General features: G+C 37.0%; 1 protein-coding gene across 7 annotated transcripts in view; it reads right to left on the reverse strand.

The window, feature by feature from the left end:
* CDK14 (cyclin dependent kinase 14) overlaps positions 1 to 25,336 on the reverse strand; it is a 635,487-nt gene that overhangs the window by 455,711 nt on the left and 154,440 nt on the right. For 6 of the 7 annotated variants that reach the window (XM_063708268.1, XM_019031337.4, XM_063708269.1 and 3 more), the window contains 2 exons: positions 23,579 to 23,824; positions 3,512 to 3,606 (listed from right to left, as the gene is read on the reverse strand). In XM_063708268.1, coding sequence (XP_063564338.1) covers positions 3,512 to 3,606; positions 23,579 to 23,809 — 326 coding nt within the window. In that variant the 5' untranslated portion in view covers positions 23,810 to 23,824. Of the gene's footprint in view, positions 1 to 3,511; positions 3,607 to 23,578; positions 23,825 to 24,048; positions 24,093 to 25,336 lie in introns of those variants that run through there. The other variant, XM_063708267.1, reaches the window with a different exon arrangement.

Below are 25,336 nucleotides of genomic sequence, written 5' to 3' on the forward strand. Positions count from 1 at the left end.
GGTGTTCCCTTTATATGTGATCTTGCTTTTTTCTTTGTAACATTTTTTCTTTAGCATTGACCTTAGACATCCTGGTGAGTAAGTCTTGGTGGTGTTCATTTTATATAGTACCTCCCAGATGTTCTCCAGATTTTTTGAATCTGGATATTCACCTCTCTAGCAAGATTAGGGGATTTTTCTGGGATTATTCCCTCAAATATGTTTTCCAGGTTGTTTACCTTTTCTCTGTCTCACTTAGGAATGCCAATAATTTGTAGGTTTGATCACTTTACATTATCCCATATTTCTCAAAGATTTTGTTCATTTAAAAAAATATTATTTTTGTCTGGGTTAAAAAGATTGGTCTTCAAGCTCTGAAATTATTTCTTCCACTTGGTCTAAGATATTGAAGCTTTCAACTGTTTTCTTTTCTTTTTTTTTTTTTGGAGACAGTGTCGCTCTGTTGCCCAGGCTGGAGTGCAGTGGTGTGATCTCAGCTCACTGCAACCTCCGCCTCCCAGGTTCAAGCTATTCTCATGCCTCAGCCTCTGGAGTAGCTGATATTACAGGCATGTGCCAACACACCTAGCTAATTTTTCTGTTTTTAGTAGAGATGGGGTTTCATCATATTGGCCAGGCTGGTTTCAAACTCCTGACCTCAGATGATCCGCTCGCCTTGGCCTCCCAAAGTGCTGGGATTACAAGTGTGAACCACCACATCCAGCCTCAATTGTATTGAAATTCCTTAAGTGAGCTTTTCAATTCTAGAAACGCTGACTGATTTCCTTTTAAGATGTTATATCTCCTTCTTCATTTCCTGGATTGATTTAGAAGTTTCTTTGTGTAGATTTTGAATCATGTCTTGGATCTCACTAAGCTTCCTTGTAATCCATGCTTTGAATTATTTATCTGTCATTTCTGAGTTTCCATTTTGGTCAGGAATTATTGCTGGAGAGTTAGTGTGATCCTTCAGCAGTGCCATGACATTCAGATTTTTCACAATAACAAAATTCTTTTGCTGGTTCCTTCTCATCTGGAGATGTTGGCACTATAATTTTTGTAATTATTTTTGTACAGATTGCATTTTTTCTTTTTCTTTCTCTGTAATATTATTGTTGGGTGTGTGTGTGTGTGTGTGTGTGTGTGTGTGTTTTCTTTCCCCTTCCCTTCTCCCCACTCCCTCTGTGTTGCGACTGCAGAGAATGCTGGGTAGGATCTTTTGGCTTTGCTTCTATGGCCCTGTGCATTTCTATCAGCAGCTTTTACATAGGGCTGTTTGGTTTGACCTACAGCCAGTAGATGGCACTTATCAGTAAGAATCTACTGCGGCCAATGTGTCTGGATATATACTTGATCCTTATTTATGGGGAGATGCTCTCTGTTGCCTTAGGCAATAGGCTGATCTGTGGAGCCCATAGTGTTCTGAGTTCCCTTCTCAGTCCTGGGGGCATGAGGCAAGATGGTCATCCCCTGATAGCAGGCACAAGCACCAGCACTGATAGAGAATCCACTAGAAAGCCACCAAGCACCCAGAGTGTGCCTAAGCATGAAGCTGGGAAACATCCTTAGCCCCAAGTCTCTGCAGAGGAAGTGGAGGCAGCCTAAACTCCTAATCCAGGAGTGTAAGTGCTCCAGATCCCTGGAGATTTGCCGGGGCATGGAGGAGAGAGGAACCTGCTACACCAGAGTTTTTGTGTAGAAAGGGGTGAGGCAGCTTAAGCTGCCATTCCAGGTGAACCGGTGCTCCAAATGCCTGGAGATCTGCCTGGGTGTGGAGCAGAGAAGGCCTAGCTGCACCATGGTCTCTGCACAGGAAGAGTGAATGACTCAGGATGCTGAACAAAGTGAGCAGGTGCTCTAACTGCCTGGAGATCTGCCTGGATGTAAAGCAGAAAGGGCCCCTCCTGCACCTGGATGTCTGCAAAGGAAGGGTGGGGCAACTGAGGCTGCCAATCCAGATGAGGTGAGCAGGTGCTTTGAATGCTTGGAGATCTGACTGGGCATGGAGTGAAGAGGGCTCTGCTATACCAGGATCTCTGGACAGAAGGGGTGGGGCAGCTCAAGATATAGAACCAGGCAAGCGGGTGCTCCAAATGCCTGGAGATCTGCCCCGGGTGTGGAATGAAGAGGGCTCCCTGCACCATTTTTACAAACTTTTTTTTACAACTCTCAAAATTAATACTACTACTTTTGACTTCACAGTATTTTTGCCTTACATATCTTTCTTGATAAGGAATATTTCATCTTCTAAACTTAAGAAACATGAACAAACAGGTATAAGACCACACTCCTGAAAATCCTAAGATTACCTAAATTAGCACATAATCAAAATTTCCAACTATGTCTTTGGAATGATCCTTCAGAGAATTTTTCTCTTCTACATCTTCTTATTTAATTACTTAAGTTACAATATTCTAATCTGGCTGGGTGCAGTGGTTGATGCCTGTAATCCCAACACTTTGGGTGGCCGAGGCCAGAGGATCACTTAAGCCCAGGAGTTTAAAACCAGCCTGGGCAATACAGGAAAATTCCGTTTCTGCAAAAGAGTTTTTAAAAAAAAAAATAGCCAGACATGATGGCATGGGCTTGTAGTCCCAGTTACTCAGGAGGCTAAGGCAAGAGGACTGTTTGAGCCCAGGAGGTTGAGGCTGCAATGAGCCGTTATCAGGCCACTGTACTCCAGCCTGGGCAACAGGGCGAAATGCTGTCTCAGACAAAAAAGTCCTATCTTCTATAAAGATTTTGAAAAGAGATAACAGGGACAGTATAGAAAATTATTTTGCAACATCATTTGGTAAAGTTATAAAGGTAAAATAAAGCTTGTGACTTCTGTGGTTGTTGCAGAGATTGCATTAAATTATCTACAACTACATGTCACTAAATACAGTAACTCTCTCTCCTTAATTAATAAGGGAGAGTAAGGAGGTCAATCAGAAACACATGAGGACAAGCTTTTCAAGAATCCAAATCTGTGCCCTGACCCCTAGAGAGCAATGGAGAGAAAGAAGAAAAGGAGGAGAGAGTTGTTTCTCGATATGAAAATATATGCAGCATGATGCCAAAGCAGACAGGAAGAAAGAAAAAGAAAAGTTTGCCATTTTGTTTAACTAAGAGACTTCTGAAAGATGGAGTAAAAGCTTAACTTAAAAAGACCCCAAGAATGGCCAATATATTTGGCATTGTCAAATCAATACTCCTATTCCCAACACTAAATCTCTATGAGAAATTAATCACATAATTCACCTGGAAATGAATTCTCATTAGATGGTTCCAACTCCTTTGAAAGAGAAAGCAGTGTTGTGGGGAGGGGCATTAAACAGAAAAATAAACTGAACAGTCTGAAAAACTGTTTACTAGCAGGGTACACCAATTCCAATGAGTTTTACACACTTGCCAAAAAAAAAAAAAACGATACCCTGAGGGAGGAAAATCTATTGTATATTAAATAATAATTATTTAAATAAAATGCTATTTAGTAATAAGAGGGCAGATACACTGTACATGTGAAATATTCCAAAAATAATGAACTTACTTGCTTTTCCCTTTGTACACTGTAGCATAAGATCCTTCCCCTAGTTTTTCCAGCTTTTCATATGAGTCAGCTTTTCCAAATTTGGGACTTGTTGGCTAAAAATGAAGCACACGGTAAACAAAACAGATTGTATCAAATTAATTAACAACAAATACTCTGATTTTGCTAAAAATGTACAGATTCTCTGCCACTTTTTAAATAACTTTTTTTATGGCATACATGTTTATTTTTCAAAACAACATAATAAACAGGATACAAAACTCAAAAAAAAATGCAAATAAACACAATGTAGAACGAAATTATTCCCATAAGCTAACCAGGGAACCACTGTTAATATTTTGATAGGTGTTCTTCCAGTGCTATCTGTAAGCTGATGATTGCTTTCTTACATAAATGAAATTGCACTATATCTACTGTTTTTAAACCTGCCCCTCCCTTTTTTTATTCAATCAATTATGAACACTTTACATGTTATTATACCATCTTCTAAACTAGGAGCTGGCAAACTGTGGCCCATGGGTCAAATCCAGCCCACCACCTGTTTTTGTATATCCCATAAGTTTAGAATAGTTTTTACCTTTTTTAATGGTTGAAGGAAGCAAAGCAAAACAAGAATAAAGTTTCATGATATGTGAAAATAATATGAAAATCAAATTTTAGTGTTCATAAAGTTTTACTGAAACACAGTTGTGGTCATTCACCTGCATATTGTTTCATGGTTTTCAAACTACAACACAGCTGTAGTACCAATATAGATCATATGGCTCACAAAGCTGAAAATATTTACTGTATCCCGTTGTAAATCATGATGGTATAATATTCAGTTATATAAAGGTACTCTTCTGATACCTTTTAGTGATAATTCAAACAGATAATCAGAAGATGTATCACTCAGCTATCACTAATACAAAATGGAACTCTCTTATATATACATAAATCAATCCTTAAGGTACAGCTGCCACAAAATAACTCTTAAGACAGGTCACTTCCCAACAGGACCAAAAAAAATGCTAAGAGGGAGTGACCTCATCAATCTTATTGTACTCAACTCCCACCCCAACTTTAACTATGGAACAAGAAAAGGGGAGTGTTGTCCTCCATGGTGGAGAAGCATTCACCTTCTATTTCAATAAGACATGATCTATTATTATACTGTTGCTATTATACAAAAGGGTAATACCAAAGCATATTAGAAAATGATAATTATATAAGGAATGAAAAATATCTTATTAAAGAGATTTATTCCAATATAAATATACATATAATTCATAAAAAGTTGCTAATATTTGTGGTACTTTATAAATAACCAACTTTAGAAGTTTAGAACTTGTATTCTTCAAGTTGGGCTTGGACACTACTTTTGAGTATACACCTGTATCACTTATCAAAAAACACACAATATGTGGGCAATGATTCTGACTTCCACTATTTATTGGGATTTTATGTGGCCAGTTGAATACATGTTTCTTACTTTCTTCCCACCCAAAATACCCATCATGACTTAAAAGTTATTTTTCAAAAACAATAAATCAGAATTAGAAGCAGAAAACAAAAGAGAGTGCCAATATCTAATCAGAAATTTTGAAGAATTCTGAAAGAAGGTAATCAGAATCAAAACTTCAGACAAAAGCCTGACCATGTAGGGGAAGACTATTAAATAAAAGAAGCAAGAACCTCTAGGTGAACATGAGACTAATCAACACATAAACAGTTGAGACTGCAGTGTCCTCCCAAGCAAGCTGCAGAGGCATGTGCACAGGAGACAGCTTAGAGTGTGGTATCTGAGCAGAGCAAGGACTCAAGTAGCCAATACCCAGAGAAAAAGCAATGTCTCCCCATCCCCCAAGCTGTAATCCCTTTCACACAATCAGTAGAGAAAATTTACAGAAAATAAAATAAGCTGACAGTGATTCTCAAGTACAAATATGAGTATACAACCAAAAATCACAAATCATTTTAGGAAAATCAACATCCTGAAAGAGATGGATAAAATTCAGTGGGCAGATAAGCTAAAACTTTGGAAGGCAAGTTAACACTGCAAAGGTAAGGATAACTTTAAATAGGCTGAGCACGGTGGCTCACACCTGTAATCCCAGCACTTTGGGAGGCAGAGACAGGCGGATCACGAGGTCAAGAGATCGAGACCATCCTGGCCAACATGGTGAAACCCCACCTCTACTAAAAATACAAAAATTAGCTGGGCGTGGTGGCACACGTCTGTAGTCCCAGCTACTCGGGAGGCTAAGGCAGGAGAATTGCTTGAACCTCAGAGGCTAAAAAAGTAATAAGCTCAATGGCTGAACAGAACTCTCCCAGAAAACTTCAGGGAGAGGTTGCATCTAAATAGAAAAATTATTCAGCAAGCATATTGTCATAGATTGCAATAGGTGCAAAAAGACAGTTAAGCAATATTTTCAAAATTAAAAGGAAAAATAATTTTGCATAATTAATACTATACTCAAGACGGTCCCTCAAGTGAATTATGGAAACACAACAATTTTATTACCCACAGAAAAAAATCTAGACATAAAATTATCTCAATATAAGATGTAGTTGGAGTGATGGGGGAAAAGGCAAGGAACAGTAGGAAAGAAGAAATAAAAGCACACTGAGCTTTCTTGAATAAATCAGAATATATTGCAGATACAGATTGAAACTCCAAATGCATATGTTTTAGGATGTTTCTTAACCTTTAAAAGGTAATCAGTAAATTGATATAAATAAGGTATACAAATCCCAAACAAATTGGGGAGAGGGGAATGGAAAAAAAATGCAATGGAAGAGGAAGAGGGTAAGGAGTGAGAGGTTAGAGGAGAAGGCATATTCAATAAGAAAGCATGCTAAGTAAAATTTTATAAAATAAGAATAAAGTTAAATCCAAACATATCAATGATTACAATAAACATACATGAATCAACTTCCCCTATTAAAGGAAAAGCTCTCAGATTAAAAAATAAAAAAAAACAAAGAAAATCTAGCAATATGCTATTAAGAAGAGATTAAAAAAGAGTAAATCTGAAAATAAAGAAGGGGATAATATAGCCCAGTAAGCATTTTTTAAAATAATATCTATAGTAGTATCAATAGCAGACAAGACAGAATTTACAAAACAATAAATAGATTAAATTAATATCTCCCATAAAAAATGAATGTTAAAAATCCACCAAGAAGTCTAATAAACTAGTAAACTAGTAAAGGCCAAATAACATAGTTTTGAAATGTATCAAACAATTGTTGGTAGCAATAAAGTGAGAAAGAAGTGATAATGAAAGACAAGCATACACTACTAATCGACAGAGCAAGCAAGTAACTAATAATTAAGGGATATATGGGGCTCAAATACTAGAAACAGCGGCTTAATTAATATACGTATTCAAATATTTATATTCTTTCAAGCACACATCTAAAATTCACCAAAAAATAATCATAGATTAGGTCACAAAGATGAGCTCAATATTGAAACCTGCAAAAACATTTCAAGTTGCTTTTTCTGAACACAATGCAATTAAATTAGAAATTAAGACTATAATTAACAACATTGTACTCTATTTGGGATTCCTGCTAAATGAGTAGATTTTAGCTGTTCTTGCCACAACAACAAAAAATGGGTAACTATATGAGATGATAGATATGTTAATTTGCTTCACTACAGTAATCATTTTACTATCTATATGTATCCCATAACGCCACGCTATATAGGTTAGAATCCCTAATCCAAAAACCTTAAAACCAAAATGTTCCAAAAATCTGAAACTTTTTTAACATCAGCAGGATGCCACAAGTGGAAAATTCCACACCTGACCTCATGTGATAGATAAACAAAATTATTTAAAATATTGTATAAAATTACATTCAGGCTATGCATATAAGCTATATATGAAACATAAGTGAGTTTAATGTTTAGACTTGGGGTCCCCTTCCTAAGATATCTCATGTATATTCCAGAATCCAAAGAAATCTTAAAGCCAAAATACCTCCGTACCAAGCATTTCAGATAGGGGATACTGAATCTTTGTATCTTAAATATATACAATAAATGGTTTTTTTTTTAAAAAAAATTAAAGCTGAATAGTCTAACAACATGGGTTTAAAAAAATCAAAACTTAAAATTCATAAATATGTGTCAATGAGAGCATGACCATTTAAGACCTATGGCATGCAGCCAAATCAATACATAAAAGAAAATTTAAATATATGCATATAATAGAAAACAATAAAGCAGTATGATGTAGACTTTTAATGGCAGCTAGAAAAGAAGCAACAAAGAACACGGTAGGAAGAGATTAATAAAGACAATAAAAGATATTTGTAAAATATAAGACAAAAGTATTATAAACATGATTAATAAAACCAAATGCTATTTGTAAAGACCATTAAAATAGATAATTATCTGGAAAGTCTCATTAAAAAGAGAACTAAATAAACACTGGAAATACAAAAAGAACATAACTCAGTTTAAGAACGAATGTTTTTGTTTTCGTTAATTAACCTGGAACACTATGAACAGCTTTATACCAAAATATTCAAAATTTAGTACATATTTTCTAGAAAAAATTAATTACCCAAACTGACTTAAGCAAAATACGAAAACTAAGACACAATAAACAGAATAAATTTAAAGAATTAATCTTAAAAATACAATCTTCTAAGGGCTACTTCCACTAAAATTTAAGAAACAGATATACTAAGTTGTATGAAGCAGATAGCATAAAAATATAAAATGCTTCTAACTAGCAAAACCCCATTACCAAAATTAACTAACTAATTAAACAAAAGGCCAAGTATCACAAACATAGGAGCAAAAATTCTAAGAAATATTTTAAAAATTAATTTCTGCAAATGTATTACAAGAATAATATACCATGGCCAAATGAGATTTATTTCATGAATTCAAAAATGGTTCAACCTCAAAAAATTACTAATATATTTCACTACATAAGAGAAAAATCCTGAAAAACAATTTTTAAAATTCAGTATACTGTGTATCTGAAATAAAATAAAAAAATTATGTAACCTAGTAACAAAGGAAAGGTTCCAAATTCAATATTATTTCTATAGAAACCTGTAACAAACCTCATATTAAATGGTGAAATATTTGATCCATTACTTTTAAATGCAAGAACAAGACAGGAAACCACCTAACTTCTACTATTTGGCAGTTATTAACAAGCATTTGTGCTTTAGATACTAATCTCTTCCATAAAATAGTAACCTATTATGTTAATCCTTACAATAACAAATATGTCTCTAAATATGTCCAAATGTTAAGGGCTTAAAATCAATGCCACAGAGATTGTAGAAAACAGGTACTTATTAAAATTTTCTACTACCCAATTCACCTGTAAATATCCTAAAGGCTCAATGGTTGAAGTCAACCCACTGCACATAAACTTTCATGAGGTTGTTTCCTCATTCTGTGTAATGAAAAAGAACTTAATTTATGTGTGGAACTAAACAGATTTTTGCAAAATCTAAAGTCAGATCTTTCCAGGTGTATACAGCACAAGGTAGCCTAAAGCTGTGCAGACTGAGGAGGTATTATCAGGCAACTACTCTCACTCATCATTAACGCTAATAAAAAGAGAAGAAACAAGTTCATCTCTGACAGTCTCAACTATTAATCCAGCCTATCTCTAGACAGTGGCACCTTCAATGGAAGAATGACTGCGGCAAATGTTGAGAGAACTGCTGGGAAATTAGTAAGTGCTTCAAGAAAACTTGCAGAGTCAAGTACTCAATCTGCACAGCTGGACACAATAGTAACCCATTTCCTAACCAAGCATTCAATGTGGGGTCAATTCCTCCTCAAGCTCCACGATTACTAATTTTATAATGAAATATAGACCAAAAATAGAATTCTTGCCCTCACAAAATCAGAGCTCCTAGAGCTACATAACACTGTCGGCATCATTTACTCTAATATAAATATATAAAAATGAAAACCTCCCAGAAACACCGATTTGCCCAAGACCATACACTGAATTTCAATTAAATATTTTGCCTTAAAGTCATCTAAGTAATCTGCTCCCATTTAGCACTCAGTATGCGAAAACAAAACTAGCAGCACAAATTTTGCTAGCACTCAATATGAGAAAACAAAACTAGCAACACAAATTAACAGTGTTTAAAGAAAAAATCCGAACCAAATAACAAGGGTTTATTTTATACATATGTATGGATTGCTAGAGGTGTCATAACAAAACATCACATACTTGGTGGCTTCAAGAACAAAAATTTATTTGTTCACAGTTTTGGAAGCTAGAAGTCCAAGATCAAGGTTTTGGCAGGGTTTGTTTCTCCTGAGTCCTCTCTCGTTGGCTTGCAGATGGCCACCTTCTCTTGTGTCCTCACATGGCCTTCCCTCTGGTTGATGGGATCCCTGGTGTCTCTACACTTCTTGCAAGGACACCAGTCATATTATATTAGGGTCACACCCAATGACCTAATTTTAATTTAGTCACCTCTTTAAAAACCTTACCTTCAAACACGGTTACATTCTGAGGTACTGGGGGCTGGGACTTCAACATATGAATTTTAAGGGAACACCATTCAGCCCATAACACACACACACACACACTCTTTCTCTTTCTTTCTTTCTCTCTCTCTCTCTCTTTCTCTCTCTCTCTATATATATATACACACACACACATACATACACATATATATGTATATGTATATGAAGGACAAAGATATTTCAAAAATTAATATAGAAAGGAACGGAGGGAGGAGAAGAAGGGAGGAGAGCGTGTAAGATTTTTTTTTTTAGGAATTTAACTTGGTTCCATGTAATTTAAACTATGATTACAATGATGAGCTCTTTAGGCATTACATTCACTTAGGACCACCTATTTCTTTCTTCAAGAAATTTGTAAGATACAAACCATGTGTTGAGTTAAATCAAGTAAAATTTAATGGAAAATTACATTCAAAGTCGCCTGACTAGTCCTGTGTGGGTTATGTTCTCATGCATTTTTCATCACCAGGAAACAGCTTGTGAATGTCACACTTTACCATCACCCTCCTGAGCCCAAGTTTTAAATAGAAATTTAAAAACCTATATTAAACTTCAGTATAAAATGATCTTCAATGGGGAAAATATTGTGTTCACAGTTCCACTCTAAATTATTTAAAATCAGAATGAGAGGTCTGTGTGTTTGCTTTTGTGCTCCTTTAAGAATGAATGCAATCTAAGTTAAAGAAAAACACAGCAGCGGAAAATTACCTTTTTATTCTTATTAGGAGATAAACTGCTAGTGACTACTTAGAGTAAGTATAAGACACAGTCACCACTTGGCAAGAGAACAGGAAGCCAAAATTTTCTCTTTCTGGAAAGGCACAAATAATTTTCTAAAAACGATATATTCACTCTACATAGATAGTTTTGTATAAAAGAGTTAATGTAATTATTTTTAAGACATAGACGATATTAAACTTACTACTTGAAAAAACTGAACTGAGGAAATTAGAAAAACAAAAAAAATTTTAATAAAAACAATCTCCATTCATTCACAAGAAAGATTTAGTAAAGGAAGATGCCAAGGGTACAAAGTAGTCTATCTAACTAACTGGATTTGGATGCATTAACTGCTACGGTTGTATTCTATATTCTGTTAACACTACAATGGCAGAAAATTAATACTTTGCCACATTTTGTGGTAAAAAAATCAATATTATCTGCCCTGTGAAACTGAAAGGTAGACATTGTGGAAATACACTGTAACTTACAAATCAATCATGCTGACTCCATAGGAAGAATCAAAGGCATGTAATTCTCTCTAAAACTTTTCCTAGTCTACAAAAGAACAGGCCTATGGAATAGGATGCACCTAAGAGACACTCTCCGCTTTGAGAGTTAAGATTCTTATAAAGTGAGTCTCCTATTTTAAGTATGCAGAAACGGTCTGATCTGTAATTACTGTATACATAAATAAGGAATCCAAATGCCAAATATTTAAAGAGGTCAATAATAAAATTCTTCCCATCAAATAAGTAAAAAAAAAAAAGAATAATTCAGAAGGAGAGATTTTTGTTTATAATGAAAGTGGAGTCCTTTGTCTTTTTTTCCTTGCAACTTTATTAAATCATCACATTTAAATAAAGATACTGGATCAAACCAAGGTGTAGTCAACCTTAAACATTATCTTTGGCTTTTTGATGTCAGGTGTGTGGATGGATGAGAAACAGCTTTATGGGACAACTATTCTCTGCTTATCGCTTCCCTACTTAGAGTGTAGGCTTGAGATACCACTTTAGAGACGTGGAAATACAGAGGGCTAATCAGCAATTTCTAACAGACACTAACTGCATAGAGATGTGAAATTTAACGAGATGATGTTAACACTTTTTTAAAAAACTGAATAAAAGTATAGAGAACCGTCAATTATCTGGGCCAGCGGACGGGAACACTGACATGGATAATGAAAAGTGCACATAATGTTCCAGCTGAACAATGTTTGTCACCCTGCCATAAAGGTGTTCTTAACCCTTGACAGCTCTAGTTCATTGTCTGTGTAATAATAATAACAACTAGCTAATATCAAGTGATTATGTACCAGACCTTAAGCTAATTATTTTATATGTACTACATAAACTTAATCTCTATAATACCACCATGAGGTTGGTTCTATTACCATCCCCATTTGAACATGAATAATTTATAGACTGGAAAAATAAAGTAACTCATCTAAAATCCTATAGTTACTGGCAGAACTAGAATTCAAACCAAGATTATCAGAATTGAGAATTATTTTCTTTGTTACTATTACACTGGTGGAATATTCCCAGAGTCCTAACCCTCACCCACATGGAGGAATATTAAACATGCTTCGGTCTATCTTCTATTGAAACCCCACTCACAGAAGCAAGGATGGGTGTCTGAACTGCAATTTTTATAAACTTCATGAGTATACTTCAGTGTTCACTGTAATGATACCCTGATATCCAGTAAGAATGTCCATAGCTTCATACTGACTTCATTGAAAACTGATTTTAACCCTCACACATAACCCCTTGCTTAAGATTGTTGAGTACCCCCTGAATTGAGGAAAACCACAATGGAGAATCACTTCTCCAGCACATTATACTGTAATTGTGAGAGTGGGTATGAGGGTGAGAGAGGAAGGATTCGATCAGAACCACGTGACTCCATTAAATAAGGATTTAACGTCAAACCTGACTGGGCTAATTTTTATTTTGCCTTTGATCTCCAGAACAAGCTTTATCACCCAGCATTGATAGCCCTATTACAGCCACACTAAGGTAATGCATCATTGATAGGTAACTTGGTTATAAAATAGATCTAGGTGCTGTGCAGAGGTATGGGTCCAAACACCACATATGGTAACAAACTGTCAAGGAGGCTTGGTTCTAATCTGGGAATTTTCCACTCCCCAGAAGAGGAAGTAATGCCAAGATGACACACCAACCACACCTTAAGAACAAGTATCTAAAAACAGAAGTGAAACTCTCATTTGCAGGTTTGCACCCTCCTCCCACATCTCCCAGATTAGGCCTGCCTATCATGGGATATAGATTTTTATGGTGATGAAAAGAGGTAAATTTGGAGCAATTTGTGGAATGCAGAGGGGACCTTAACCTAAATATGAGTTTCTGAAAATATGCCCTCTTTAAGATCAGCTTATGACAGCACAACTCAATGAAATCCCTTCTAAATTGGTCCAGCAAGACAGGAAATCTCCTGTAGTACTCCCAAGAACTGCAGCTACTGAGGAGCACAGCTGGGTTAGAGGAGGTGGCAGGAATAGGGGAGGGAAGGTTTGTCACATCAGTGACGGTATTAAACACCACACAGGAACTAGTCCTAGGAAAAGTGGGCACTCAATATACATCTGAAACAAATTTAAAAACCTCTTAAACACCCTCTTAAAATATACCACTATAAATAAAATCTCATTCTTTATATTTTGCGTGAATTTTAAAGTGCCACTATCTGAAGAAAAAAACCAATCAGCCAGTTACATTAGCATAATGGCCACTGAGGTCAAGGCATTCTTGGTTCCTTAATTTCAGTCCAGGCTCCTAATATATAATGGTCTGTATGTGAAGAGCATATAGATGTATATGGCTGTGAAGGCATGATATTTTAAAATAGTTTCTACCACAGTATTTCCAAAAAACAATGCTTTTCTCATTAAAACAGTGGCTGCAATGTCACACTTCTATCACATTTTCCTTCCTTTTCAGCTCTACTCTTGGAGCCTATAAAAGATAACTAATATTTTAAAAGAAATAATGATAAAATAAAAGTATGACATAAATCATGGTGACCCTTAAGGAAACAGGGTCTTCCTTTGATGCTTATCAGTCATTGTTACATCCTCTAAGCATTGTTAAAAATAACACCCGTGTCTATAAGGCTCCCTTGCTTTCCCATGCTTCCCATGGGTATTAACTGATCAAATCTTTACACTGCTGCAGGGGATGTAAAACGGCGTTATGCAAAAAGTGCTAATGTCTCCATTTTCGCCCAATTCAGAATCCAGTGGAAATTAACCTTTCTACCAAAAAAAAAAAAAAAAAAAAAAAAAAAAAAAAAACCATAAGTACCCCTTCTTATCACAACAGGGGAGAGAACAAAAAGGCAGCAGACAGGATTTGCTGGCAAGATGGCCAAATAGGAACAGCTCCCATCTGCAGCTCCCAGCAAGATCAACACGGAAGGCAGGTGATTTCTACATTTCCAACTGAGGTACCCGGTTCATCTCACTGGGACTGGTTGGACAGTTGGTGCAGCCCACGGAAGGCTAAAGCTGGGTAGGGCATCGCCTTGCCCAGGAAGCGCAAGGGGTCAAGGGATTTCCCTCCCCCAGCCAAGGGAAGCCATGAGAGACTGTACCGGGAGGAACAGTGCACTCTGGCCCAGATACTGTGCTTTTACCACAGTGTTTGCAACCGGAAGACCAGGAGATTCCAGCCGGTGCCTAGGCCACCAGGGCCTGGGTTTCAAGCACAAAACTGGGCAGACGTTTGGGCAGACACCGAGCTAGCTGCAGCAGTTTATTTTTCATACCCCATTGGCACCTGGAATGCCAGGGAGACAGAACCGTTCACTCCCCTGGAAAGGGGGCTGAAGCCAGGGAGCCAAGTGGTCTGGCTCGGCAGGTCCCACCTCCACGGTGCCCAGCAAGCTAAGATCCACTGACTTGAAATTCTCGCTGCCAGCATAGCAGTGTGAAGTCGACCTGGGACGCTTAAGCTAGGTGGGGGTGGGAAAATCGCCTTTGCTGAGGCTTGAGTAGGTGGTTTTACCCTCGCAGTGTAAACAAAGCCGTCGGGAAGGTTGAAATGGGCAGAGCCCACTGTAGCTCAGCAAGGCCAGGCCAAAGGCTGCTGGTGGCCAGACTCCTTCTCTAGATTCCTCCTCTCTGGGCAGGGCATTTCTGAAAGAAAGGCAGCAGCCCCAAGTCAGGGACTTAGAGATAAAACCCCCATCTCCCTGGGACAGAGCAACGGGGGAAAGGGGCGGCTGTGGGCGCAGCTTCAGCAGAACTTAAACATCCCTGCCTGACAGCTCTAAAGAGAGCAGTGGATCTCCCAGCACAGTGTTCAAGCCCTGATAAGGGACAGACTGCCTCCTCAAGTGGGTCCCTGAACCCCATGTATCCTGACTGGGAGACACCTCTCAGTGGGGACCGACGGACACTCATACAGGATAATTCTGGCTGGCATCTGGTGGGTGACCCTCTGGGATGAAGCTTCCAAACGAAGGAACAGGCAGCAATCTTTGCTGTTGTGCAGCCTCCGCTAGTGATACCCAGGCAAACAGGGTCTAGATTGGACCTCCAGCAAACTCCAGCAGACCTGCAGCAAAAGCGCCTGTTAGAAAGAAAACTAACAAACAGAAAGGAATAGCATCAACATCAACAAAAAGGATGTCCACTCAGAGACCCCATCCAAAGGTCACCAACATCAAAGACCAAAGGTAGGTAAATCCATGAAGATGGGGAGAAACCAGCGCAAAAAGGCTGAAAATTACAAAAACCAGAACACCTCTTCTCCCCCAAAGGATCACAACTCCTCGCCAGCAGGAGAACAAAACCAGACGGAGAATGAGTTTGACGAATTGACAGAAGTAGGCTTCAGGAAGTGGGTAATAACAAACTCCTCTGAGCTAAAGGAGCGTGTTCTAACCCAATGCAATGAAGCTAAGAACTTTGAAAAAAGGTTAGACGAACTGCTAACTAGAATAACCAGTTTAGAGAAGAATATAAATGACCTAATGGAGGTGACAAACATAGCACAAGAACTTTGTGAACCATACACAAGTATCAATAGCTGAATCGATCAAGGGGAAGAAAGGACATCAGAGATTGAAGATCAACTCAATGAAATAAAACAAGAAGATAAGATTAGAGAAAAAAGAGTGAAAAGAAGCAAATAAAGCCTCCAAGAAATACGGGACTGTGAGAAAAGACAAAATCTACATTTGACTGATGTACCTGAAAGTGACGGGGAGAATGGAACCAAGTTGGAAAACACTCTTCAGGATATCATCCAGGAGAACTTCCTCAACCTAGCAAGGCAGTACAACATTCAAATTCAAGAAATACAGAGACCACAAAGATACTCCTCAAGAAGAGCAACCCCAAGGCACATAATCATCAGATTCGCCAAGGCTGAAATGAAGGAAAAAATGCTAAGGGCAGCCAGAGAGAAGACTCAGGTTACCCACAAAGAGAAGCCCATCAGACTAAAAGCAGATCTCTCAGCAGAAACCCTACAAGCCAGAAGAGAGTGGAGGCCAATATTCAACATTCTCAAAGGAAAGTATTTTCAACCCAGAATTTCATATCCAGCTAAACTAAGCTTCATAAGGGAAGGAGAAATAAAATCCTTTAGAGACAAGCAAATGCTGAGAGACACTGTCACCACCAGGCCTGCCTTACAAGAGCTCCTGAAGGAAGCACTAAACATGGAAAGGAACAACCGGTACCAGCCACTGTAAAAACATACCAAATTGTAAAGACCATCAACGCTATGAAGAAACTGCATCAACTAACGGGCAAAATAACCAGCTAGCATCATAATAACAGGATCGAATTCACACCTAACAATATTAACCTTAAATGTAAATAGGTCAAATGCCCCAATTAAAAGACACAGACTGGCAAATTGGATAAAGTCAAGACCCATCAGTGTGCTGTATTAAGGAGACCCATCTCATGTGCAAAGACACACATACACTCAAAATAAAGGGATGGAGGAATATTTACCAACCAAACGGAAAGCAACAAAAGCAAGGGTTGCACTCGATAAAACAGGCTTTAAACCAACAAAGTTAAAAAGAAACAAAGAAGGACATTACTAATGGTAAAGGGATCAATGCAACAAGAAGAGTTAACTATCCTAAATATATATGCACCCAATACAGGAGCACCCTGATTCATAAAGCAAGTTCTTAGAGACCTACAAAGAGACTTAGACTCCCAAACAATAGTAGGAAACTTTAATATCAGACAGATCAATTAGACAGAAAATTAACAAAAATATCCAGGACTTGAACTCAGCTCTGGACCAAACAGACCTAAATGATATCTACAGAACTCTCCACCCCAAATCAACAGAATATACATTCCTCTCAGCACCACATCACACATACACTAAAATTGACCACATAACTGGAAGTAAAACACTCCTCAGCAAATGCAAAAGAATGGAAATCATAATAGTCTCTCAGACCACAGTGCAATCAAATTAGAACTCAGGATTAAGAAACTCACTCAAAACCACATAAGTACATGGAAACGGAACAACCTGCTCCTCGATGACTACTGGGTAAATAACGAAATTAAGGCAGAAATAAAGATGTTCTTTGAAACCAACGAGAACAAAGACACAACATACCAGAATCTCCGGGACACATTTAAAGCAGTGTGTAGAGGGAAATTTATAGCACTAAATGCCCACAAGAGAAAGCAGGAAAGATCTAAAATTGACACCCTAACATCACAATTAAAAGAACTAGAGAAGCAAGAGCAAACACATTCAAAAGCTAGCAGAAGACAAGAAATAACTAAGATGAGAGCAGAACTGAAGGAGATAGAGACAGGAAAAACTCTTCAAACCATCACTGAATACAGGAGCTGGTGTTTTGAAAGATCAACAAAATAGATAGACCTCTAGCCAGATTAATAAAGAAGAAAAGAGAGAAGAATCAAATAGACACAGTAAAAAATGATTAAGGGGATATCAACACCAATCCCACAGAAATACAAACTACTATCAGAGAATACTATAAATACCTCTATGCAAATAAACTAAAAAATCTAGAAGAAATGGATAAATTCCTGGACACATACACCCTCCTAAAACTAAACCAGGAAGAAGTAGAATCCCTGAATAGACCAGTAACAAGTTCTGAAATTGAGGCAGTAATTAATAGCCTACCAACCAAAAAAAGTCCAGGACCAGAAGGATTTACAGCGGAATTCTACCAGAGGTACAAAGGGGAGCTGGTACCATTCCTTCTGAAATGATTCCAAACAACAGAAAAAGGGAATCCTCCCTAACTCATTTTATGAGGCCAGCATCATCCTGATAGCAAAGCCTGGCAGAGACACAACAAAAAAAGAAAATTTCAAGCCAATATCCCTGATGAACATGGATGAGAAAATTCTCAATAAAATACTGGCAAACCAAATCCAGCAGCCCATCAAAAAGCTTATCCACCATGATCAAGTTGGCTTCATCCCTGGAATGCAAGGTTGGTTGAACATAAGCCAATCAATAAATGTAATCCATCACATAAACACAACCAAGGACAAAAACCACATGATTATCTCAAAAGATGCAGAAAGGGCCTTTGACAAAATTCAACAGCCCCTCATGCTAAAAACTCTCAAGAAACTAGGTATTGATGGGCTGTTTCTCAAAATAATAAGAGCTATTTACGACAAACCCACAACCAGTATCATACTGAATAAGCAAAAACTGGAAGCATTCCCTTTGAAAACCGGCACAAGACAAGGATGCCCTCTCTCACCCCTCCTATTCAACATAGTATTGGAAGTTCTGGCCAGGGCAATCAGGCAAGAGAAAGAAATAAAGTGTATTCAATTAGGAAAACAGGAAGTCAGATTGTCTCTGTTTGCAGAGACATGATTGTATATTTAGAAAACCCCATCATCTCAGCCCAAAATCTCCTTAAGCTGATAAGCAACTTCAACAAAGCCTCAGGATAAAAAATTAGTGTGCAAAAATCACAAGCATTCCTATACACCAATAACAGACAAACAGACAGCCAAATCATGAGCGAACTCCCATTCACAATTGCTACAAAGAGAATAAAATACCTAGGAATCCAACTTACAAGGGATATGAAGGACCTCTTCAAGGAGAACTACAAACCACTGCTGAAAGAAATAAGAGGACAAAAACAAATGGAAAAACATTCCATGGTCATGGATATGAAGAATCAATATCATGAAAATGGCCATACCGCCTAAAGTAATTTATAGATTCAATGCTATCCCCATCAAGCTACCATTGACTTTCTTCACAGAACTGGAAAAAACTACTTTAAATTTCATATGGAGCCTGCATAGCCAAGACAATCCTAAACAAAAAGAACAAAGCTGGAGGCATCACACTACCTGACTTCTAACTATACTACAAGGCTACAGTAACAAAAACAGCATGGTACTGGTACAAAAACAGATATATAGACCAATGAACAGAACAGAGACCTGAGAAATAACACCACGCATCTACAACCATCTGATCTCTGACAAACCTGACAAAAACAAAGCAATAGGAAAAGGGTTCCCTATTTAATAAATAGTGTTGGGAAAACTGGCTAGCCATATGTAGAAAGCAAAAACTGGATCCCTTGCTTACACCTTATACAAAATTAACTCAAGATGGGTTATAAACTTAAATGTAAGACCTAAAACCATAAAAACCCTAGAAGAAAACATAGGCAATACCATTCAGGACATAGGCATGGGCAAAGACTTCATGACTAAAACACCAAAAGCAATGGCAACAAAAGCCAAAATTGACAAATGGGATCTAATTAAACTAAAGAGCTCCTGCACAGCAAAAGAAACTATCATCAGAGTGAACAGGCAAACTCCAGAATGGGAGAAAATTTTTATAATCTATCCATCTGACAAAGGGCTAATATCCAGAATCTACAAAGAACTTAAACAAATTTACAAGAGAAAAAAGAAAACAACATCAAAAAGTAGGCAAAGAATATGAAGACAATTCTCAAAAGAAGACATTTATGCAGCCAACAAACATATGAAAAAAAGCTCATCATCACTGGTCAGTAGAGAAATGCAAATCAAAACCACAATGAGATACCATCTCACGCCAGTTAGAATGATGATCATTAAAACATCAGGAAACAACAGATGCTGGAAAGGCTGTGAAGAAATAGGAATGCTTTTACACTATTGGTGGGAGTGTACATTAGTTCAATCATCGTGGAAGACAGTGTGGCGATTCCTCAAGGATCTAGAACTAGAAACACCATTTGACCCAGCAATCCCATTACTGGGTATATACCCAAAGGATTGTAAATCATTCTGCTATAAAGACACATGCACACGTATGTTTACTGCAGCACAGTTCACAATAGCAAAGACTTGAAACCAACCCAAATGCCCATCAAAGATAGACTGAATTAAGAAAATGTGGCACATATACACCATGGAATACTATGCAGCCATAAAAAAGGATGAGTTCATGTCCTTTGCACGGACATGGATGAAGCTGGAAACCATCATTCTCAGAAAACTAACAGAAGAGCAGAAAACCAAACACCACATGTTCTCACTCATAAGTGGGAGTTAAACAATGAGAACACATGGACACAGGGAGGGGAACATCATACACCAGGGCTAGGGGAGGGATAGCATTAGGAGAAATATCTAATGTAAATGACAGGTTGACGAGTGCAGCAATCCACCATGGCAAGTGTATACCTACGTAATAAACCTGCATGTTCTGCACATGTACCCCAGGACTTAAAGTATAATTTTAAAAAAAGAAAAAATATATTTTTTAAAAGGGCAGCAAACAGAAAGGACTCAGAAAAAAACAGGATATTATAGCATCCTGCTGAAAGAGAAAACGAAGCCATTTCCACTTTGATAAGGTAAGAGAAAAGACATTTTTCCAGGGCACATTGAATTGAAGCAAAAATTCCTAAAATAAAAAGAAAGCAAAGCAGTTCCCACACAAAGTAATATAAATGACCTAATATATATTAAAAAAAGTCATCCCAGGGTGAACCAGGAAAGGGTAATCCCAAGACGATCTAAAGAAATTTAAAAATACAATAGAGAAACAGTGAAAATTTCCAGTAAAACTTGATGGCTTGAACACATGTATTTATCTCTCCCCCTTACCAATTCATACTAAAACAATAGTAAAATTAAAACCCATAAGGGCAATCAAAATGAGTAAAGAGAACACTAGAGACGAGATAGAAATAAAAATGTAAAGACAGGACACAAATGGTTGAGAAGTCACGTTGCCTAGGATGAGTGGCAAAAAAAAAAAGAAAAAAAAAAAAAAAAACCTTGATACCTACATGATCCAAGGCATAAGCCAGTAAGAAATAAGTCAATTCATACTTCAGAATCCCAAAAATACTCACAAACTGGAAGCTGAAGTTCAAGTTGGGGCTACAAATGATATGATTAGTTGGAGTGAATTTAAGGTGGAGGTCTTTGCCCCAGTCTCCCTCGGCCAGCCCCCTATCCCTTCCTAGTCCCGCCAGAGATTTATTCTCTGAAGAGGTTGAATCAGAGAATTCAACTGGGGCTTGGATACCAGGCAGAGTGGATATCAGATTGAAGAGTCATACTGAATGAAAAAAAAAAAAATCATGAGAAAGTTGGCATAGAGAACTGAAGGGTCCTCAGTCCCTTCTTGATCATCTCAGAATAGTGACAGCTAGGTTTATATGTCCTAAAAAAAATTAATTGGGTAAGTCCATTTTGTGAGAAACACCCAGTAACAAAAACAAGATCAAGAGACAGCGACATTTGAGAGTACTTAAATAAAACGACTAGGTCTTCACCAAGAGTCCCTATGCTGAAGCCAACCAACTGACAAGCCACCCAGGCACAGAGCTTCCAATCAACTTCCGAGTACATTACTCATAACATAAACTGACAGCCAACAGTTTCTCTCCAAGAGGCATGACATAGACCCACCAAAAATCTCAACAGGTAAGGCAGAGACCAAAACAAATGAACAGAAACAAGAAACTCAAAGGAAATCCAGAAATAATTCAGAGAATATGTAAAAGGAAAAAAAAATTCCCCAAGCTACATTTTGTATCCTCAGAAACATATGAAGTGATATGTTATTCACTGAAATAGAACAGGATACTTTTTAAAAGAGCATTCAAAGAATAAGAAAGAGTTCATGGAAATAAATATTAGTATAATTAAAAATGCAATTGAAGGGTTAAAAATTAAAAGTTAAAAAAACCCAGAAGGTAGGAAAAAAAAATTTTAAATAATAGGGAAAAGATAAGGTAACTAGAAGATCAATCCAATAATGCCAACATCCAACTAATAAAAATGTTATCGTAAAAGAGAGAGAAGATTTAAAAAATTAAATAAACATATAAGAAAACTTTTGAAACTGAAAGAAATTAACTCAAAAATTGAAAACACCCATTGATACCAAGAAAAAGGATGACACCAGGGATGAAAAGAAAGTCCTAGAAAGTTCCACAAACAAAAAAGCAGATAAAGGATGAATTGGGAAACCAGAATAGTCTAGGGATTTCAATACAATCTAGGCACCTAGAAAACAATAAAACAAGGTATTCAAAAGTCTAAGAAAAAATTATTTTCTAAACTAGAATCACATACTCGGCCAGATTATTAATCAAGTAATCAACGACAGATAAAATCATAGTCATATGGCAAACCCCCCATCACCCTTTCTCAAGAAGCTACTGCGAGGATGTACTTTAAAACAATGAAATAAACCAAGAACAAGAAAGACATGTAACCCAGAGAATGGGTATTTAACATTAAAAAAGGAGGAAAAAATTCTCAGAAAAGGACGCCTTATGACTATAGGATTAGAGATTAACCAATCTATATTAAATTAGGACTATGAAGAACTGCCAGGGCAATCTCAGTGGGGGAGAAAAACTGATAGATTATCTGATTTGTTTTGGAGGTATTTTACAGTTTTGTCATATAGTTGCAGGCCTCAAATTGTGTTTACAATTATGTTAATTTGAACGAAGGAAAAGTAGACAATGACAACTAAGAAAATCAAGAAGTTGTGCAAGGAAGGAAATTTATTCATAGCATACTTGTGGTTTCCCTATGACCAAAATTTACATTATCATACAATTGTAAATAATGTATATTAATTTAAGCCAAAAAGTAGGAAAAAATGTATTTGAGAATAGAAATATAACAGAGAATATTCTCTCTTGGTGTGTTCCTTTCTAACTTGTAAATCACTAGTTATATCTAAAGTCTGTTTCCCTCTAACACTTCTTTCTGGACATTCTCTTCTTTCCTTTGGTCCTACTGAATCTACCCTACACAGATTTCTACTCCAGCATTTTCCATTCAGTACAGGGCTTTGTCCTGGAAAAGAACTTCAATTTGTCACTTTACAGAGTCACATGAGAAAGACTGGTGGACTACCCCCCAAAAAAAACTGGATTAACGCAAGTGAACAAATTTTGATATTTATTCTGCAATGAAATTCCTTGTGAATTTGCTAATTTCAAAACTATCCTTACTGCCTACACAGTAAAGTTCAATAACCTCTCCAAGGGTTTGAAATACAAAAGACTTTTAATTATAAATTCCTCTAACTAGAAACAATTAAGGGGGAAAAATGATTTTTCCAAAAATAAGTTGAATCATTTCATTCATTTGCTTGCTTAGTGCTTAATATAGTTTGCTCTCTCTCTTCTAAAACATTCAACCACCCTGGGAGAGAATGCATAATAAGGCACTGATAAAGTTTCCTGCTGTCTTCCAGCACCGCATGCTATCATAAGAGGGCTATTCCTTCTGTTTACCCAGTGATAAACAAAAAGACTGCACTTACCGAGCTGGGGCTGGAGTGCCGCCTAACTTTAGGTGACTCTTTGCCAGTGGAGGAGGTCTTAAAGTTAATGCAAGCATTGTTCTCAGAATGCACCCTCTTTACTTGATTAGCTGGTTTCTCAAATGGGTCAAAAGTGCTCTGTGTCCTCTGAACTCTGACTTTTTTATCCTCAGGAATTGTGTCCAGGGGTTTGATCACTGAGTCCATTCCCTGGCAGTTCCGTGTAGACATCTTTGTGACACATATCTGAGAAAAGAAGAAATTAAATTCAGAACTCTTCACTGCAACTTTAATATCACTAAACATGCCAATATATAACTCTAGAAAGCATGCCAATTTCAGTTTCAGGAAATACCCAAAAAGCCCACATTCTAAAAGCTGCATCAGCATAAATTACAGTACAAAAAAATCCTCACAATCATTGTGTTTACACTTAGATCTCACACTAGAGCTTACACTAAAAAATCTACCTCTAAAATGAGAAACTTAAGGCCCAGGCTGCTAGTAGTACCCTAACACGATTCTTGAACTCTGTCACATGTTTTACCATCTGACTGGAAGTGGTTTATTTCTGAATCATTAAGAGGTTGGGTAACTAGCCTTAATTTAAAAAACAAAAAATAGGCAAATCAGATGGACACTAACTGATAGGTCATCGTGTAAGCAGCTAACCTAGGCTGGAGAAGGAACGGGCATTATGTTGTTTTAAAGTTTTATGCATGGATATGTATGCTTAAAATCTGTCCCCATCTTGATTTCACCTACAAATTGGAATGAATGGAGCTAATGGTTAGAGATACTAAAGAACTGAGGACAATGGTGGGGGTTTCCTTTATTTCAAAGCTAATGGATAAAAAAAAATAACATTGTAAAAGAAAAACACCAAATAGCATTCATTCCAAAATTTGGTTTACATTACTCCACCAGACCTCCACCTCCTTCCCTTCTTCTTCCTTCTTCACCCATTCTCTTCTCACCCAGCCTTCCCCACCCTCTCATTTTATTTTAGTCTCTGTGACTTTTGCTCCTTGCTTTTTACTTTAGTTCTAAGCCTGTCATTCTCCTGATACTCTGGAGACTTTGTCGTCCTTATTAAATAATTTGATGGCCTCTGGCTTGTCTGTAAAGCTAACTAATTTAATTGTTCTCTCTAAAGAAAATATAACTCTAAATAAAATTGTTTTTAAAATGTTTTTCTTCTTATAAAAAGTTCCCACATCCCTATACGCTATCAAAAGCAGAAAAACCGAAGATATTTATGAAAAGCCCACACTGTTAAGGTAAAAATACGAAGTTTTTGAATACACACTTTGGATCCGTGGTTGGTTGAGTATGTGAATACAGAACCAACAGATACACAGAGCTAATATGTATAGAATGATTCCATGGGGGGTATAAATGCAGCTATGTATATGGATAGATATAGACAGATACAGATATAAATACAGACACAGATGCATAGATATAGATATTTGTGAGTGTATGAGCATGGTGAAAAGTGTACTGGAAAACACACCACCAAACTATTAACATCAGATATCTCCAGACATGTGGAATTAAACGGGTAAGATTAGCGATTTTTGGTACACTCTTGTGTGAATTTTATAATAAATATTCCAACATATGTAATGTTTTAAAAACCACTAAAGTAGAAAATCATGTATAATTAAAACAAGCCATTTCAAGTTTTTGAAACAAAAAGTTTTTAATCATTAAACATCAACCCTATGAGTATGTCTCAACTACTAAGCACAGGCT

Source organism: Gorilla gorilla, chromosome 6 (genome assembly GCF_029281585.2).
Source record: "Gorilla gorilla gorilla isolate KB3781 chromosome 6, NHGRI_mGorGor1-v2.1_pri, whole genome shotgun sequence".
NCBI classification, from domain to species: domain Eukaryota; kingdom Metazoa; phylum Chordata; class Mammalia; order Primates; family Hominidae; genus Gorilla; species Gorilla gorilla.